At 41.9% G+C, this 18561-nt stretch overlaps 1 protein-coding gene across 1 annotated transcript; it reads left to right on the plus strand.

Annotated features, from left to right (window-relative positions):
* Positions 1 to 1496: 1496 nt before the first annotated feature.
* On the plus strand, positions 1497 to 12930 carry chn1 (chimerin 1). Its single transcript, XM_083776454.1, has 7 exons — positions 1497 to 2139; positions 3922 to 4006; positions 7875 to 8048; positions 9898 to 9975; positions 10823 to 10960; positions 11997 to 12102; positions 12189 to 12930. The coding sequence occupies exons 1-7, from the start codon at positions 1888 to 1890 to the stop codon at positions 12358 to 12360; spliced, it is 1005 nt and encodes a 334-aa protein (XP_083632580.1). The 5' UTR covers positions 1497 to 1887; the 3' UTR covers positions 12361 to 12930.
* Positions 12931 to 18561: the final 5631 nt, after the last annotated feature.

Below are 18561 nucleotides of genomic sequence, written 5' to 3' on the forward strand. Positions count from 1 at the left end.
AGTCAGGGAGCATAACAGAGCAAAGCTTCCTTTTAGGCACTTTTAATTGTAGCTAATGCACATCAGAGCTCCCTCCATCTGGTAAACTGCATGCCTTTACATTACTATTGCGTCATCTCTGATTAGTCTTGAGTATTTGAGTATTTGAGTACTTGAGTATTGCCCAGTCATCTGGTCATCGGCTACAAAAACAGACATACATAAATTACAAATAGCTCAAAACAAAGCTGCCAGATTAGCTCTCCAGTGTTCCAACAGGACACACATTGCAGAAATGCACAGAAATCTATCATGGCTTACTGTTGAGAATAGATTACATTCACGTATTCTTACGTTTTTCAGAAATGTATTAATGGACAAAAAACCACAGTATTTCTTTGAACAGGTAGCACATGTAAGAGACGAACATAATCATATGACTAGACAAGCCAGTTCGGGTGTTTTGGTGGCACCTAAACCAAGAACAAATATTCTTAAATCTTCTATTATCTATAGAGCAGTAATAGGTTGGAATGCACTACCAAAGTGTATAACCAATACAAATACAAAATTCATCTTTAAAATCAAGTTAAAAGAACACCTTATGTAAATCATACTGCAGTAACCCTGGGAAAAGAACAATTCAAATGTATAATGTGTTGAAAGTGATTTATTTTTTATTTTATTTATTGCTATGTTTCTTTGTTTTTTATTTCTCCTATGTTCTTTTTTTTGTTTTTGTTTTTTTCTTTGTTTTTCTTATTTTATATTTTATTTTACTGTTTTATGTTGAGTTAGTGTTTGTAAACAATTGTAAGTATTGCCTATGTTAAATGTTTGTCTGTGTCGGACCCCAGGAAGACTAGCTTTTGTCAAGGCAAAAGCTAATGGGGATCCTTATAAACAATAAACAATAAACAATAAAGTCCCTTGTTTAGATATTCTTTTTTTTGTCTGTTCTTAAAACTCTAAATGTTTAAATCATATTTTTATTTTCAATTTGTGTGTGTGTGGGGGGGGGGAAATGAAATAAATCACAACTGCTTTCTTTACTTACACTGATGATAAAGATGCTTTTTATATGTGGTTCAACTGGGCATGAATTGATATTGTCCAGGTCATTGTAGTTAAGGCATAACCAGTTACTGTGGCAACATGGTTTTGAAAACAGCCCCTCGATCTAACAGCCAACTGCTGTTGGTAGTGCTGCAAACAGCATCTCACCGATGATGCATGACTCATTCATTGCTCATTATCAACCCACACTCTTTTCATCCCACCAAGGCACCCCTGCTTGGATATCTGATAGAGGCGTCTGTGTGGGGGCGGGGTAGTAGCAACTATAACGCATGCAGGGCTGTGCTATGATTGGCCAGTGTGAACCATTTAATCCGCTGGTGACTACAACTGGGAACGCCCCTGCACTCCTCCCCCTCACTCCAACAGCCCTGGCAGCATCCATACGCTGTCTCTGTTCCAGCAGGGAAGATATCAGCTCTGTACAGGGAGGAGAGGATTAGCGCAACCACTCATCTCATCTGCATGCACATTCCCAGGCAACCATATGAGCACCCAGGGCTGTGCCTCTTTTGTATCTAACCATCACAGGACTTGACACTCTCGAAACAGAAGCACTATTTAATCTCCTTGTCACTGCTGAGAGAGGATTTAGACAGAAGACACATTTTCTTCCTTTTGGACTTATTTTCTTTTTTAGACTCTTCGCAGTTTAGATTTGCATGTTTGTTACTGCTATTGTAGATGTTGTGTTTGACTGGAGCAATGAAAGCAACCCTGCATTCTGTAGACTTTCTTTGAGCATCAGATAGTTTTAATTGTTTTTTCATTTTAGGACCCAGTAACTTTTTGGACTCTACTGGGTCTGTTTCGGTAGACGTCGCCACTGAGATGCCATCTAGGGAGTGCTACGAGCTTCACAAGGGAGAGAAGTCCCTGGTGCAAAAGGCCAAGCGAGAGGCCAACCAAGAGGATATTTTGGCGGCGGCGCTGGCAATGAGGATGGGGCCACAGAAACCTCCAGCCACCATCTGGCAGCCTCTCAAACTGTTTGCCTATTCACAGCTCACCTCGCTGGTACGCAGAGCCACACTGAAGGAGAGCGACCGGACCCCCAAATCTGACAAAGTCCACAACTTCAAGGTGAGGCTGGAGAGAGTTATTATTGTTCAGTTACATCTTCAAAATGTTGCCTGTGTATTTCGTGTTGTTGTGTCATGACCAGAAGGCAGGGTTCAGGTCTCTTCCTGCCAGAACAGGAGGCAGGTCTGCCATTGAGTAGGAGAGCGGATAAAAATGGGGGGATCTGTCCGTTGAGCTTTTTTTTTTCAAAGGAAAATCTGTTTGGTGGCTTGAGTACATCATCTCATTCTGTTGTTGGTTTGGACACCAGATGGAGAGATTAGGATGATGGGAAGCATAGAAGCATGGAGGACTCAGGAGGGTTTCCCCATATTGGCCTGTGTCAGCAGTCCTGCACTTGGTTTCCTATCTTGGTTTGTTAATGGAAAGGAGGCCCGTGAGGAAATGGTTGCCTTAAAGGCTTTCAAAGTGCTGATGTCTGCTCACCAGGCTTCTCCTGCTTACTGCTGAACACCCACTTTCAGCTACACAGTTTATTTAACTCTGGGAGTGCAGTGTCCAAATGGAACATGTTCCATTTATTACACTATTTATTTATTTTTGTTTAGTTTTTTACTTTGTGTGAAATCATGACACTGATTGGAATTTTATCAGTATACTCTTTAATATAGAATAATAATCTAATGTCACTCTCTCACTCATTGACACAATGATTAGCTGTTATCACCATAGTCTGCAAATAATTAGGTTTACATTGATGAGAATAATTGTATTCTCCTTTAACAGTTTGAAGCTATACTCTCATTTAATCACAGAGAGCACTGCCGGAACACTTTCTTTTGCTAATGAACTAAGCTGTGTACTCTGATGAGTTGTGATACTGCCACGTGTTTTTTCCCTCACAGAATGACACTTTTTGTTTGATGCCTAATGATTTATTTATTGTTTTTATTTAAATAGACTAGCATGTTGACTAATGACAGCTATATATCAAATTGAGACATTTCCCCATTTCCAACAGATGAGCATAATCTCCATGATCTGACAACCAATCAACCAACCTCCAACATTAGCTACGCCTACAAAGTTAGCTTAGTTGTCACTGATATTTGGGCTTATTTACTCTATTGAAAATTGGCTACAAGCAGGTATATTCATGTATTTATTTAATAAGGCACGTTGTGTGAGCTCCAGACTAGAATACAAACAATAAGAAAGATCCCATTCTTGAGGCAGCCAGTAATGGTAATTGGTAACTGCAGACTGTCCAAGAACCAGCACAGGGACACGCTTGCCAAAAACCTACCGCTGCTGTGCCAAAGTGGCATATTGGTTCCAGGCCTCAGCCTTTCTTGTGGGATTTAATGAGTTTGTGTATTGTAACCACTGTCATCATCATGTAAAAAAAGAAGCATCTAGGAGAGATGTCGCTCTCTGTCACCCCCTGATGTCTCGTCAGGGCCTTCCTGATTGGCTGGGCTGTTGTTACCTGGTAGAGTGTGGGCTCCCTTAGCAAGGTAGCGTCCTACTGTTTCCATAGCAGATTTCCATGACAACTTGCACCTTTACATTGCTTTGGTGTCTAGCTGTCATATCGCACTGTACAATAACTGCAATGCCTTCTCTGCTCCAAGTCACTTCTATACTCTGGCACAGGCACTCCCCCTTAGTTTTAGAGTCTGTTCAAAGAACCATTGTTTCCTATACAGATCTAATCATCCCGATCTGCTTCATTCAATACGTTAACATCGACAAGTCTACTGTCTGTAGGTGGTATGTAAGTCTATCTTTTGCTTTCACTTCATCAGTAATCTGATAACTCTCTCTCTCTCTCTCTTCCAGGTGCACACCTTTCGAGGTCCTCATTGGTGTGAACATTGTGCCAACTTTATGTGGGGATTGATGGCTCAAGGGGTCAAATGTGCAGGTACTAAAATGTTTATATTAAATATCAACATTATACAGTATAGGCTGCAGATATAAGTGCAGTGTAGCCTACATATATACTCAGTTAAATCCATAGTGTTAATTTAATCTTCAAATTATTACTCCGGATTTCACTTTTTGTGCAAATGTAAGCACTCAGTTACATCATTTTCTGTACTTAGTTTTATGTAATCATCATGGATTTTAAAGTTCTTATGTCTGCATATGGGTTACCTAGTTTCTAGTGCGAGTAGAACTGTATTATTATGTGTTAATCTAAAAATCCCACCAGGCCCTATATATTAGAAGGGTTGCATAACAGTGAAATTAAGATTTAGGCCCACTGTAGATTTTCTGTGATGTAATAGATAATTTAAAGTAATATTAATGCATTGCTTTTGACATGGTTGCTTATCATTTGACTGGTGAATACGAGATTCAGTATAGAGTATTCTCACTTTTGTTATTAGTGAACTGAAACAGTTTAGAATTTTAAAATAACTACACTTTTCTGAAGCAATTGGCTCATTGCTTGTTTATTGTGGTCACACAGGACATCTCTATTCTGCCATGTTGCCATAATTATTATACAGACACAATGAGATATTTCTCTACTCCCCCCACCATACCTTAGTTGGTTGGCTACGAAGCTACAATAGCTAGCTTACCATAGGACTGACATTTAGGCAAGGCAGCGGTGTTTGGCTGAATAATCTGTCTCTCTCTGCATTCATTCGCTTAGCAGTCACCATGCTACTGTATAACACACATTCACCCACCTTAGATGATACAGCCCTGCAGTGTTCCTTTGTTTCTATTCCTATTCATCTGTGGTTTAAGGGAAATCACGTCACGAAACTCCCTTTATTCTTTTATTTGATTGTTATGATGTGGCTATATGTATTCCATTTTATGAACCTACTGAAATTGCATTTCAGTGGGTTTTATTATATTTTTCTACCTTGCCTGTCAATAAGTGAGACTTCCATTTTGCAGCAGACACTTGCGAAGAAATGGATTTTCATCACAAATAATAGAACTATAATGTGGGTTGATGTGTGGTGATGTTTTATTGATGGAACAAAGTGAGCCACACATATCTGTGGGAGCTCTCACATTAATTATTGATGTGTTATTGGTTTGGAAAGCAGACAACAGTCAAAGGAAAAGCTCTTTCTTTTTTCCGGAGTATTGGTTTTTATTTAGTCATTCCTTCAGACTCAACCATAGCTATCCTGCTTAGTTGAAATTGGGGCAACAAAGTCTCAGATGCTTTGAATTTGCATTCAAAAAATGTTCTCCCTCCCCCCCCCTTTTTTTCCTCTTTTTTTGTGTGTGTGAACTGTTTTTGGCACAGTGCCAGGAAGCCAGCTTCTGCCACTGCTTGTTGTGCCACATTTCCTCATCGGAGTAGCCCCCCCACCCCCCACTCTCATCCCATCATGCCTGTGAGGGAAAACAAAGCTGGCATGTCTCTTTAATGAGGAGCGGGGCTCGGAGCATGGGGAAGGAGCTCCATTTCAACATGCATTAAAATTCAGAAGCTTCAACCAAAGAGCTAGGTCACCCATATCTCAACCTCAGCTTCAGTTCTTGTTGGAAAAACAAATGATCTAAAAAGAAAAAGAAAAGAAAACACAAACAGTCAGACAGCCACGGTTCCAGCCAGAGACAAACGCAAACACCAAGGCACTACTCATCAGCACTAGAACCTTTTAGTTGAGCCAAAAAACATGATTCTCACCATGGCGACGGAGATAGAGCTGACAGTGCAGTAAAAAGAATCACAGTAAAAGTCATCAGTCTTCATTTCGCTCCAAGGGCATAAAAATTCGCCCTTTACGACGAGTCCTATTTTTATGCTCTCAGAGTTAAATAATCGCTGAGGATTTTCCTTTTTTTACTGTGCAGTGTGCAGCCTCCTCTGTCTCCAGGGTGTCCCTGGGGCCATTGTTTCTCCCTCACCCACCCCACCTGGGACCCCAGGGCCATCAGTGTGCTCACACATGGACAACACCAGACCTGTGTCTGATGACAGAGTGCCCTCTATTACGCTGCCTGTCTCATATCCTTAAGAGAACCATCTCTTAAAAGTAATTACATTTCTGCATCAATGCATATAAATACAGGCTGCGCACATTTCTCAGGGGGTCCATATTAATCAAAATGTGAAATTACATGCTGAAACGGCAGTTCTATGTTCATTGGAGATCTTTTCCTTCTTATAGATACAATAATTGTTGGGGGGAAAAAGAGGAACGAAAAACAATAATCATCCTGAAGAGCAAAATGATGAAATTTTGAGGTTTTGAAATCGATATACACAAAAATTAAGAAATCCCTTTCAGAACTTGGAGAATGCTCAGGGAGCTTGGAGAGGCTGCCCCCATTTTCGTGTGGGAAACTAGGTCTAGTGTAGCCCGCAGCGTCTGAATTGCTTCTTCCAAGCCTTTGTGTGCGAGCCCAGATTTGGAAGAGAATGGAGCGCATACAACAGGGCTGACTGTCCCTACTGCAGGCCACATTGTTTCCACTGAGCCTCTAATTCCCTCTAAGAGCCTCTGCTACAAAGCAGTGCTGGAGTCAGTCTCTACACTGGCTCGCTGTGGGCTGCTGATCTCCCTACAAGGTGAAACATGCCCTGAAACAGCTGTGTGCTCACTAAAACCTAATTCATTCTGAGAGAGAGACAACCTACAAGCTCACACCGTGACGCGGATGCGACTCGCTGTGAGCTTGTAGGTCTCCTATTTTCGGCACACAACACTCATGTCATGCGCCGGAGCACATGCTTTAACACTGAAGGCAAAATGCAATGTGGGAGAACCAAATGATCATTATGACTAATATACTGCTTGAAAATCCACAGAGATGGATACTGTGATGCCACAGATTACCACATAAAATAAAGGGAATCCCCACACATAGCCAAGAATGATCAAATGGCATTGTCAATTAATTTGAATTAGCAGTACTAAAACATAGCCCTGAGCTTTTACAAATAATCAGAGAATCACACCCGTGTGTATCATCATACATCATCTCATTCTGGGCCAATCATAATTTGCGTCCTCACTTATACGCCCTTACCTTTATCTTCAAAATGTACTTTGCTCAGCCAATCAAATCATCGCTATGGGGGTGATCAGCCAATCACAAGCCAATGTCAATAGAACAGCAGAATATTGGGATAATGTACTGGCCTGAAATCTGACATTTGTGGAGTTTTTCTTTTCCTTGACTTGCCTTTTTGATTTATTGTTTTTGAAGGGCGCTAGCTCCTCCCATATGCCTAGCTTTCCGGATTTGTGTAAACAAACATGAAATCGTCATCGTATGATGATGTATGATCATAAGAGCGACCCTCACTTCACGCGGGTGTGAATTTGTATTTATAAATGACTGTGGTTGTTTGTGGAGCTGCGTTCCACTCTAGTGCTCAAGGTGACCCCAATGACACGCCTGGCAGCTGACCAGAGTGATGTCACCCACCGCTGACAGTAGTCGTCCAATCAGTGTTCCAGTGACATTTTGACAGCAGATATTGATTAAGGGGATTTAGAACTAAGCCAGCAAAAACGCCAATTAAAGCAACCATGCAATGAAAGTGAAATTAACAAAACGAGCTGAATGGTAATTTGGTACCTCTTTGTTTAAAATGACAATATAATTCACTACAGTATTAGTTTTGTTGCTTCATGATTTCAAGGTTTTGTACTGTAAATTCCACAGGGTTGTATAACGTAATAATAACATTAACTTTGCATTATTACAACAAGGGTAAATTTTTTACAGACAGGATTTGATTGTGCCATTTACCTTATAACACTGTTAATGCCTCTTGCTCTACTTTCTGTACCTCTCTATAGATTGTGGCATGAATGTCCACAAACACTGTTCAACTGTGGTACCGAACGACTGCAAGCCCGACCTGAAACACGTCCGTAAAGTCTACAGCTGCGACCTCACGACCCTGGTGAACGTTCACAATACAGCGCGACCCATGGTGGTGGACATGTGCATACGAGAAATAGAGTCACGAGGTTAGTTCGGGGTGGGAGGGGGGGTGCACAATCCAATACTTCATTATAATAGAGCAGTGGTTCCCAGGTGCCAAAGATAACAGGGGGGGTCATGTCTGTTTTGGAGGTTTAGTCCAACATATTTAAAGATGGAGTCCCCACCCTAAAACATGATCATCGGGTATTATATAAGGAGGAAGAAGTTATTCATAAACACAACAGTATTTATTCAAATTAAGTTTTTATGTGGACACGCCCACCAGTTCATTAAGTATGCCTGGTTTGCCTGGTGGGTGGTGATGGGTGGTGATCCACCTGAACTGGAGTGGTTCGGGAAGGGGATGATATTGTGATGTCACTATATCACAGTTTTTTTCATTGACACGTTTGAATGTCAAGGTTTCAGCCTCCAGGAAGAAACCCTAAATACAAAGGGAAGACATCATTGCCCATAAGAACCACACCAAGGGGTCTAACGAAGTACTGTCACCTCATAAACACATGAAAAACTGGAAAAAATAAATAAATCATGGCACTCCATCTTTAAACATGTTACACAAAATAATAACTTACATTTTTGGGTCATTACGTTGTGAACAATGTGTTTAACATGTTTGAAAAACACAAGTGTGTGCACTTTTGGGGAGGGTTGGGGACCACTGTAAATAGTATTGTTTACCTCTGCCGTAAAACAGTGATCCGCAACCTTTTGCATTTCAAGGACCCCAGTTTGACGAGCATTATTTATGGGACCGACCACCATTTGATACCATTTTAATCTCTACTATGCCAATTTGCCAAACAACACTGTAAAATCATCAGATTTGTACACTCTCAGGACCCGTAAGTGTCGATTTGGTTCCCAACTATCAATCATTTAGCTGGGGATCCCATAGAACCCCTCTCAAGAACCCCTGGGGATCCCCGGACCCCATGTTGAGATGCAGTACTTAATTTATTTTACACCTATCACACCTCATCTATACACAGGCAAGGAGTGAGCGTTCCGACGGCGATATCGTGTGGAAAAACTGTCCTGATATGGAGCGTCGGCCATTGCGTTGCGACGTAGCCTGAACCAATCAAATAAATAGTAGCGTGTAGATCAACCTCTACCAATAAAAGTGTTTGGGGCTGCGAAACCTCGCTCAAATAGAGACTGTGAGCCAATATAGGAGGGGTGGATGACGTCGCTGCATGGCACGTTGTCACTCGCGGTACAGCAGGACAGTCACAATGAAAAACATATAACTAATGATATTTCATCGTTTGCTCTCGCTGGCAGTGTAGATGAGGTGTCAAATATAGTGCAGTTGTCCTTTGTGGTCTAAAATAAAACCCTCATTTGTGTTTTTAATATGATATCTCATTGCATCTTAATCCATCCCCCAGCGGTCATGGGGGAAATGTGTGGATTTCTATTAATGACTGTAGTGTTGGTCTTATGTAGTAATGATTAAGCGGGCTCATGAGCCTGCTGGTAATTGTACTTGTGTAATGAGGAATAGATTACTCTGTTTCCTGCTGCCGAAGTTGATTGCATTTCAGTTAAATCATTCAACTATGTAGGAACCCTCATCTCTCCCTCATTGTCTGGTGTCTTACATGTGTGTAACCAGCTCTAAGTTTGATTTATGTCTTTATTATTTTGTTCACTGATGCAGAAAACTATTTGTATCTGTCCATGCTATTCCCCCATGTGATACTGCAGACGTTTGGCCGCTAATTTCTTATGCATATTTAAGGGCATCTTGGTGGCCATATGACCGGGAAGTCTTATGAAATTGACTTATATGAATTGTGTACTACTAGGTGGAAAGAATTCCATATGACATGGTGGAATGAAACCTATTTGTCGTTGTCTCTCTAGGTCTTAAGTCAGAAGGGCTCTACAGAGTGTCTGGATTCAGCGATTCAGTGGAAGATGTCAAGACGGCGTTTGACAGAGGCATGTGCAATGTTCATTATCTGTTTTGATATGGATTAGCCAGGGGGTTGTCATCAACAGAACACAACTGCTGACGTGACATGCTATGTAAGGCTCTGAGAACATTTCAGATTAAGCAAAAAGTCACGCAGTTTGTTAAGGATTAATGTCAATCCGGGAAAGCGGACCATACCCTGACATGGTCCACTCAAAGCGGTTTAGGAATAAGGTTAGGTTCAGGCATAGTTTAGGAATACCAGCTGAATACCGCCGGATTTGCCCTGGGGCAACTGTGTTTTGGTATTTAATATTAATATTTTTATTAATGATCTTAAAGCTGGATTAGTTGCTCGCTGGTAAATTATATTTGTTGAATATTTGACTATTTTGTTCCCTGCATGGAACATTACTGGTCCAATTAAGGACCACCAGTTGAGAAACGGTTTTCCAGTATAAGAGGCGGTGACATTGAGTCTATCCTGGCCCAGTGCGGCATGACTTTTAACTGTAGGAAAAGCCTTCAGCTATAGGCTAAACTAAAGTCTTAGCTGCATTTGGGAGATCACCCATGACAGAGTGTCATTCCAGCTCATAGCACTGTGATGTTCAGACCGCCCAGTAGAATTAGGCCATGGCCTACACTGAATACCATGCATGAATGAAGACAACGTCAGAATAAAACAGTTCAGGCGAGTGATAGAAGCCACTTTGTATTCAGACTAATAGTCTAGATTTATCTCCCCTCGAGGCTTACACAATTTCTTCCTCACTTTATTCTAATAAGCATACTCTTCTGATGAGGAAAGTTTTCTTATTTTCAAGCTCACATTTCTGTGTTCCCTCCATCACGTATTCTGTATCCTCACAGATGGTGAGAAGACAGACATCTCCGTGGATTCTTATGAAGACATCAATATCATCACAGGTGCACTGAAACTCTATCTGAGGGATCTACCTGTTCCAGTCATCTCGTATGATGCCTACCCCAGGTTTATTGAGGCTGCAAGTAAGTCAAACTATATAGTTTTGTCAAGCTATTTAATACATTTCTCCTTTTTAACCTTTACATTATTTTGCCGGGCATGCAAGCACCCTTTCAGTAAATCTCTGCTCACATGGCCCTAGATTAATGATGGTGACTCGTGCCTAATTTATGCTCCATTGTACAATTTTGTTGCGGACAGATTTATAAACTCACAATGCGTCAAGAATGCAACACGTCGCCCAGGCGGTGGCGTAACCGTCTGGGCACCCGACTGGTAATCCAGTCGCAGTGTGCCGCGGGTTCGACTCCCGAGCCCGACACGGCCTTTACTGCATGTCTTCCCCCATCTCTCTCCCGTTTCCTGTCAGCCTACTGTCTGTCCCTTCAAAAAACCAATAAAAGGCGTAAGCCGCAAAAATAATCTTAAAAAAAAAAGAAGAATGCAATGTCATGAGCTTATATATTGGCTATTTTTGGTCAACATAGGACAAAGTATAAATTAGGCTTAAGTTAAGATTCACAGTAATATTTGCCTGTGGGCATGAAAGAGTTAGTTTGGTAATTAACTCCACAAACGATTGTCCAGGGATGTAAACCAGCCATTAATGTACTGCAGTTAGTAATGATAAGTCATAAGTTCCCTACTTCTGTGTTTACATCCACATACTTAGTACTTTGCTGGAGGACCCAATGATGCTTATTGTTATGGTACAGGAACTTGCATGTAATACAGAATGATTCATTGTTAAGACATCACAAAGGCCCCCACGGTCTCATTATTTCCAACATTTTCATAAATGGAAATGTCTGTTCTTTACTTTTCCATTTTTGTTAAACCAACAGTTCTGAATTGTCAGACTTTTGTAACGTGAGGCTAAGGTCAGAGCATGGCTTAACCTTGCGGGTTTGTGTACTGTTGTATACTGTAATTTCCTCACAGCAAATGATGATTTACAGGATTACAGAATAGTACAAATAATCTCAGTGACTCATGATTAGAGACGTCTGAGTATGTGCAGATCAAGTGGCTCTTATAATAGCATGTTTTGCTTTCCAGAACTGACAGACCCTGAAAAAAAACTTGAAGCTTTCCGTGAAGCTCTGGCACTGTTGCCCCCATCACACAGTGACACTCTGAAATACCTCATGGCACACTTAAAAAGGTGAGTGATCCGTAGTAAACCCACATAAGTTAAAATCAGTTGCTACCAGAGTGTCTATGTTTCTAAACGATCATATACTTTTGCAGGGTGACACTGAATGCAAAAGACAACCTGATGAATGCAGAGAACCTCGGCATTGTGTTTGGGCCCACCCTCATGCGAGCCTCAAACTTGGACGCCATGACAGCACTCAATGACATCCGCTATCAAAGACAGGTGGTGGAGGTCCTCATTAAAAACTGTGATGTGCTCTTCTGAAAGCAGATGAGGAAGGACTGCTTGTTGTAGAACAGCCATTTGATAATACTTTTTTTGTTTTTGTGCAAAGACTTGAACAAATCTTTTGTATTGCAATGTGTAATACTTTTTTATTCTATGCCCTCTTTATGGACCAGTGCTGAACCTAACATTCTTCCTCCCCTGTATCGGGTGTGATTGATGTACCTTACACTTGTACAGTATGTGTATGTCTCCCCATTTTTGTCGGGGCTTTTCTTAAACCTGATGGGCCAGTATGAATTGTGCAGGTTCTTTGTTTTTGTGTAGCTTCATAGCAGTACCCCAGCATGTGTTAAAGATTGTGAATCCTTGTGACTTTGATTTTGTTTGTCCTCAATTTTAATTCATTTAACTCCGAAGGGGCCTACATGCTCCATCCGATCGCCGAAAGGTTTTTGGGATGGCCTGTCCAAAACAACTGTGGACAGACCCAACAGGCCCAACATTCATACTAGCACCACAAATGTGTGCGTTCTGAACGCCAGACTCTGCCCACTCATCAATTAATCGTGACACTCGAGCCCCTGAATCATTGTACAGCCAGGGCTGGAAGCGATCATTTTAATAAATGGATATAAGGAAAGGTACTATGTTTACCCAGGGTAACTGGACTAAGCTCAATAACTTGTTTACAGCCAGGCCCTGCTCATAGAACATTTCATGGTAGGGGTTCAATTCCTTGTCTAAGGGCACTTCAACGGTGGTAATTTGAACGTGCCGGTCCGGGGATACGAACTAGCGACCTTCCGATATCAAGACCGCTCCGCAAACCGTTCGGCCACCGCTGCCCCTCAGTATCACCTCTGCCGTACTGTGGGACTTTTTTTATCAGAGCTACGGAGGTTTCGCAGTTTCTTGTGATAGGATGTGTTTCACCTGGAGGCTGGCTTGTATCGGGAGATTTGTAGCAGTGAATGCCAGAGAGCCGCAGCAACAAGCACAGAGCCAGGCAGCCACTCCAATCTAGCTGATTGCAGATTGTTTGTAAATGATTTATATATTTTAGACATTAAATATGCCATATAGTCGCACAATCTTCACTGATTTTACATACTGGTACTAAAAATGTGCGACTTCTATGCAGCAGTAAGTGAGTGCAGTGTGCTTGGCTGGCATCAGAATAAAGCCTTGGGCTGAATGCGGAAACAAAACTAAATGAATTAAACCCACCTAACTCCTGACCAATCCTGAATAAGAACATCTAGGGATGCAGGAGTGTCTAAATTCAAAAAATAAGTTTTGAGACTGCCCATCCGAAGTTCTGAATGACATAATTTTGTAGTTGTATCCTACCCTGTCCGAAGAAGTATCGGACATTGGATGGACTATGTACTGTATGTGTAGCTCCCTTTACCCTCTGATTAACACTGGGGATTTAACAGTACAGATCCCTAGCTACCTAATGTGAAATTATTTCTTTCTGTGAAACATTGTAGAGCTGGATATGAACAAAGCTACTGACGTACCGAGGACAGAACCAATTTAGCCATTGGGCCGGTTGGGCCGTGGCCCAGGGGCCCTTGGCTCTCAGGGGCCCTTCAGGGAAACTGGACCGCACAGTATTGGGTTTGAGGCCCTTGTCGCTACTTGGGCCCTTCATTGGCTGTAAATTGTGTTAAATTTAGATCAAAAAGATGATAAAAACCAAAAAGAAACAGGGGTTCCCCCTAAAAATACCGGGTCCAGGGGCCCTCACTGGGTTTAAAACCGTCCCTGACCGAGGAGCACCTTTATGACAGTGGATATTTTGACCTTTTACCTCCTTATCTGTTTTTATAAACTACACTTCTTACCAAGTTACCATTTGAGCCTTTCCTCACAGAAAGCAACCAGTCAATGTGTGCTTTGTTATATTTGCCTGAACTTTAAAAAAAAAAAATCTTGTTCAAAGAAGATTATTAGTTTTCTTTGTTTTTACTGTAATGCTTTTGTACATAATTTGTGCATGAACACTTTAATTTATTAAACCTTTCTCTGAGAAATGCACAAATGGCACGACTCATCTGAATTTTAATGTGTTTAATTAAGCTGTATAAGTTACATTTTAATTGCAGGAAATGGTTGACAAAGGGGGAAGTAGTTCCCTGCTTGCCTCTTGAAGAGGGCGGTCGCTCTTTTTCTCTCTCCCTCCCTGTCTGTACTCCCTGCTCAGAGCGTCTCTTCTACACTGTCTCTTCGAAACCCCTGAAACTATCAAAACATGGAACTAATCATGGAATTAGTGTGCTGGTCTCTGTACGTGATGGACAACATTTTTTTCTCATGTAAATTGGGTTCTGGAGAGCCTGCTCAATACCCTGATGGATCTTCCCCCGACTATCAGCGTAGAAGAGGCATTATTTGGATTTATGGTGACAAGATTTCTGCTGATTGAGCTGTGCATTGGTCTTGCGTACCGAAGAATTGGAAAAATGGCAACACTGAACAGAGCCCCTAGCTGCCTGCCATGATAGACTCGTTGCCTTGGAGCAGAGATTTGGGCAGGGCACTTGAGGAGATGCATCAGAAGATGGACACGATCTTGGAACAGGCCAGCGCCCTGCAGATGCATCAGAAGATGGACACGATCTTGGAACAGGTCAGCGCCCGAGTGTCATGACTGACAGAGAGCCATAACATAGAGGAGAAATAGCCATATTGCTATCCCTCGCTCTAAACATGAATCTGGATTTCCCCCCCCAATTGACAATCTCCACAAGAAGAGACAGCATAAGACAAGATCCTCTGCCCCCCCCCCCCCCCCCCCCACCTCAACCCCCACCCTCCCTGACACCTGTTGTGTCTTCGTCTGGGCCGTGTTCGTCTCCACTGAACCCGCCATGATAACGCAGGACAATGAGGCAACGTGACATGACCTTGGGGAGATATGCCAGGAACACACTTACACAAACACATGGGAAATGAACTTTCCACCGAACTGTTCTCATGGACACACATGTCTTTACAAACAGCCGCCTTCTACCCCCCCCACCCCACCCCCCCTGCAGCCTAGGTTATCTTTTTTTTCCTCCCCCCGCGCAGCTCATCCTTCGATGGCTTGCGTAGGAAGAGAGCTTTTTTGTGCCTGGCCCATGCCCCCGCCACCCCCACCCAGAAACGTGCCTGCACAGCCGAGTATTATCATCTTACTTGAAATGTGATGTGATGTCTTCTTACCCCCCCCCCCCTCTCTCTTTCTTTCTTTTCTTTTCTTTTCTGAAGATGCAAGTAGGCCGGGCGCAGCGCACGCTTGCGACCAGCAGCAATAACTTTGGTCTGACTGATGTATTTATATGTGTTTCAAGCCTTATGACCTGCTGTAAAACCTTTTGCCCTTCGGGGACACTAATAAACAACCTTGACCTTGAACCTAGTCATAATGACATAATTACTACATTTTATTTGACCTTCCAAGGTGACCCAGGCAAAAGGGGCTATTTCTCTTGAAATCTGCATATTCGGAGTGACAAGTAATGTTAGATGCCACATATGATTGTAGAGCAACCCCTCTGGGAACACGTCAATCAGTCATTCAAAACCCACAGTACCTCAGGCATTGCGCCTCTCCATCCATGAGATTTTTAATTGCTAGAGATGTGTGTGTGTGTGTGTGTGTGTGTGTGTGTGTGTATATATATATATATATATATATATATATATATGCAAACAACCTCACTTGGGATTTATGCATTTCAGGGTTCATTATCAACAAGCAATCTTTCCATGTAATTTCCAAAAAACAGCCATGCCATAGTGATCTCATTGGCAGTTCATTGATTATGAGATCAAAGTGTTACCACTGTTTTTGCATATACACAACAAAGGCAGATTCTAAATATGTATGTCATCTTGAACTAGTATGCCATCTGGGAACCCATCTGCAAAAAAAGGAAAAACAGCACACTGCTGTTTGTTTCCTTTGAATTTGCCTCTGGGGGCAGGCCTCAATAGACAGGATGTTGGCCTTTTGGCCTGCCCAGATTAATCTAGTAAGAGAGTTGCAACACGCTTTGATTCCACCATCCACCGTACGGTCTTCGCTTCCTAACCTTATTTAATTAACCTTGCTCTGGGCCTGCCCTCAGCCCTCCACTTCCTGTGGTGCGCCTGTGTTTTCATTCCCACTATCAACAACGTATACACGTTCTGACAGATTCGGTAGCGCAGCTCAGAATCTGTTCTTGAGAGATTAGTAATAGTATGGCGGTGATAGAAATGAATTAAATTAATCTACAGTATGTGATTAATGTTTATAATCACAGCCTTGCATGCATTTTACAATGCTTTCACCTTTATGCCATTTACTGCATAAAGAAATGCTGGTCTGTAATACTACTGCCTATACATGTTTTCACCAGATATTGCAGGGAGACCGGCAGAAGTGACTAGTTTGGATTTGGATTTATGCTATCTCCTATTGATTGCTCTATGATACTTCATTGTGCATAGGCTTCTCATTGGATAAGTGGAATGTACAAGAAAGACAACCATGGTTTTCGTGGGTCAGTAATGGATTGTTTTTCATGCTGCAATGTTATGGTTATATTTTTGCAGTTTGAATGGGCATTTAAAAATATATATATATTTGTTTTGACATTTAAACCAGTCTGAAGTGAGTGGTGCAACAGCGCCCCCTGTTGGTACTCTAAACATAGGGACATAGGGACATCGTTTCTTTGGAGTGGTTGCACCACTCAAAAATATATGAATTGCGGAGTGATTTCAATACCGACATTGGCTTCTTGACTTAGTTAGTGGACATTTGAGTTGGATGGGAGTGTCGAATTATTTTAGTTAAATTGTTCTAACCGCTTAAACGAACGTGTTCTTTCCCCTGGGCAAACATCAAGGCTTTATTTTCCCTACCAAGTGATAACTAGGCTTAAAGGCTAACCTGATAGTGTCTGCTAGCAACTATTCTGTTTGTGTCTGTTGGTACAGATACAGGCCTCAATGAAGGACACAGCTGTCTCCTAATCTGTAATGTAAAATCCTATAAATAGTTGTTCACAGTGATAACGGGGCAGCTGTGGCTCAGGAGGTAGAGCAGGTCGTCCAATGATCCGTGGGTCGGCGGTTCGAATCCCGGCTCCTCCCGTCCACATGTCGAAGTGTCCTTGGGCAAGACACTGAACCCCACATTGCCTCCAATGAGTCGGTCGGTGCTAGCTTGTGTGTGAATGTGGGAAGTGAGGACGCTGGCGTCGACTGTTCGCCGCTTCACCTCCCAATGTATGAATGAATGGACCATTGTAAAGTGCTTTGAGCACTTGGAAAAGGCAGGGCTATAAAAATGTAATCCATTATAACTGCCTGCCTCAATATTAAAAGCAGAAAATGTTGATCTTGACTGTCTATTACTTAATTCCGCCATTGTTCACACACTGATGCTTTTGAAACATGCTCTGCGACATTGCCTGCATTGCAATTCAGAAGCTGTCCTCACAGCTTGACATTTAATCACTAGGTTTTTGTGATCGCATCACATCAAATTATTGTGTGACAGATTCATACCTACCTTTGTTGGCTGTATACAAAATGGAATTTCGTCTTCCAGCTGAATGGTTTTCCACCAGCCATAATCAGCCATTTTTCAAATATATTATACATTCATCTACATTAGACACTGACTGGGTGCAAAAGGCAATAGACCAAACCACGGAAGTTATGCACGATTAGATATCTGCTGTGATGACTCCATGACAGTAGTCTCTTGCACATCCAATAATGTTTGCCAATTTTATTGTATGATGGCTGTGCCTTATTCACAGTAATGAATCTAAATGTGACAGTGCCTGCATGTGATCCATGAGATAAGTGACCTTTCTTCTCTGTTGATTACATGTTAGTGTCTGTTGATTTCCTCCCACAGAGGAATGGATACTTAGGTTAGCGGCGCTAACCTAAGTATCCAAATTCTAAGATAAACCAAAATATTCTGTTAATTCAAATGTCAATCTCTTTGTCTGTGTATAGCGTTACCACATGTAGGCACATACAACCACTGTGTGATTGGAAATCGCATAATCAGTGTTTCTGTGCTTACTGGTGTGGTATCCAACTATCCATTTTAGTCCATATTTGCAATATTCTATGTCTATGTCAGATTTCTGTGCTAAGTCAGTTCGTCTCCAAGGCCAGCTGTATTTGTTATACAAAGTTGGGGTGTCGATGGTTTGTTTACGGTTTGCTGTCTGTTCC

Source organism: Protomyctophum parallelum, assembly GCF_964188405.1.
Source record: "Protomyctophum parallelum genome assembly, chromosome: 11".
In the NCBI taxonomy this organism is placed as follows: Eukaryota; Metazoa; Chordata; class Actinopteri; order Myctophiformes; family Myctophidae; genus Protomyctophum; species Protomyctophum parallelum.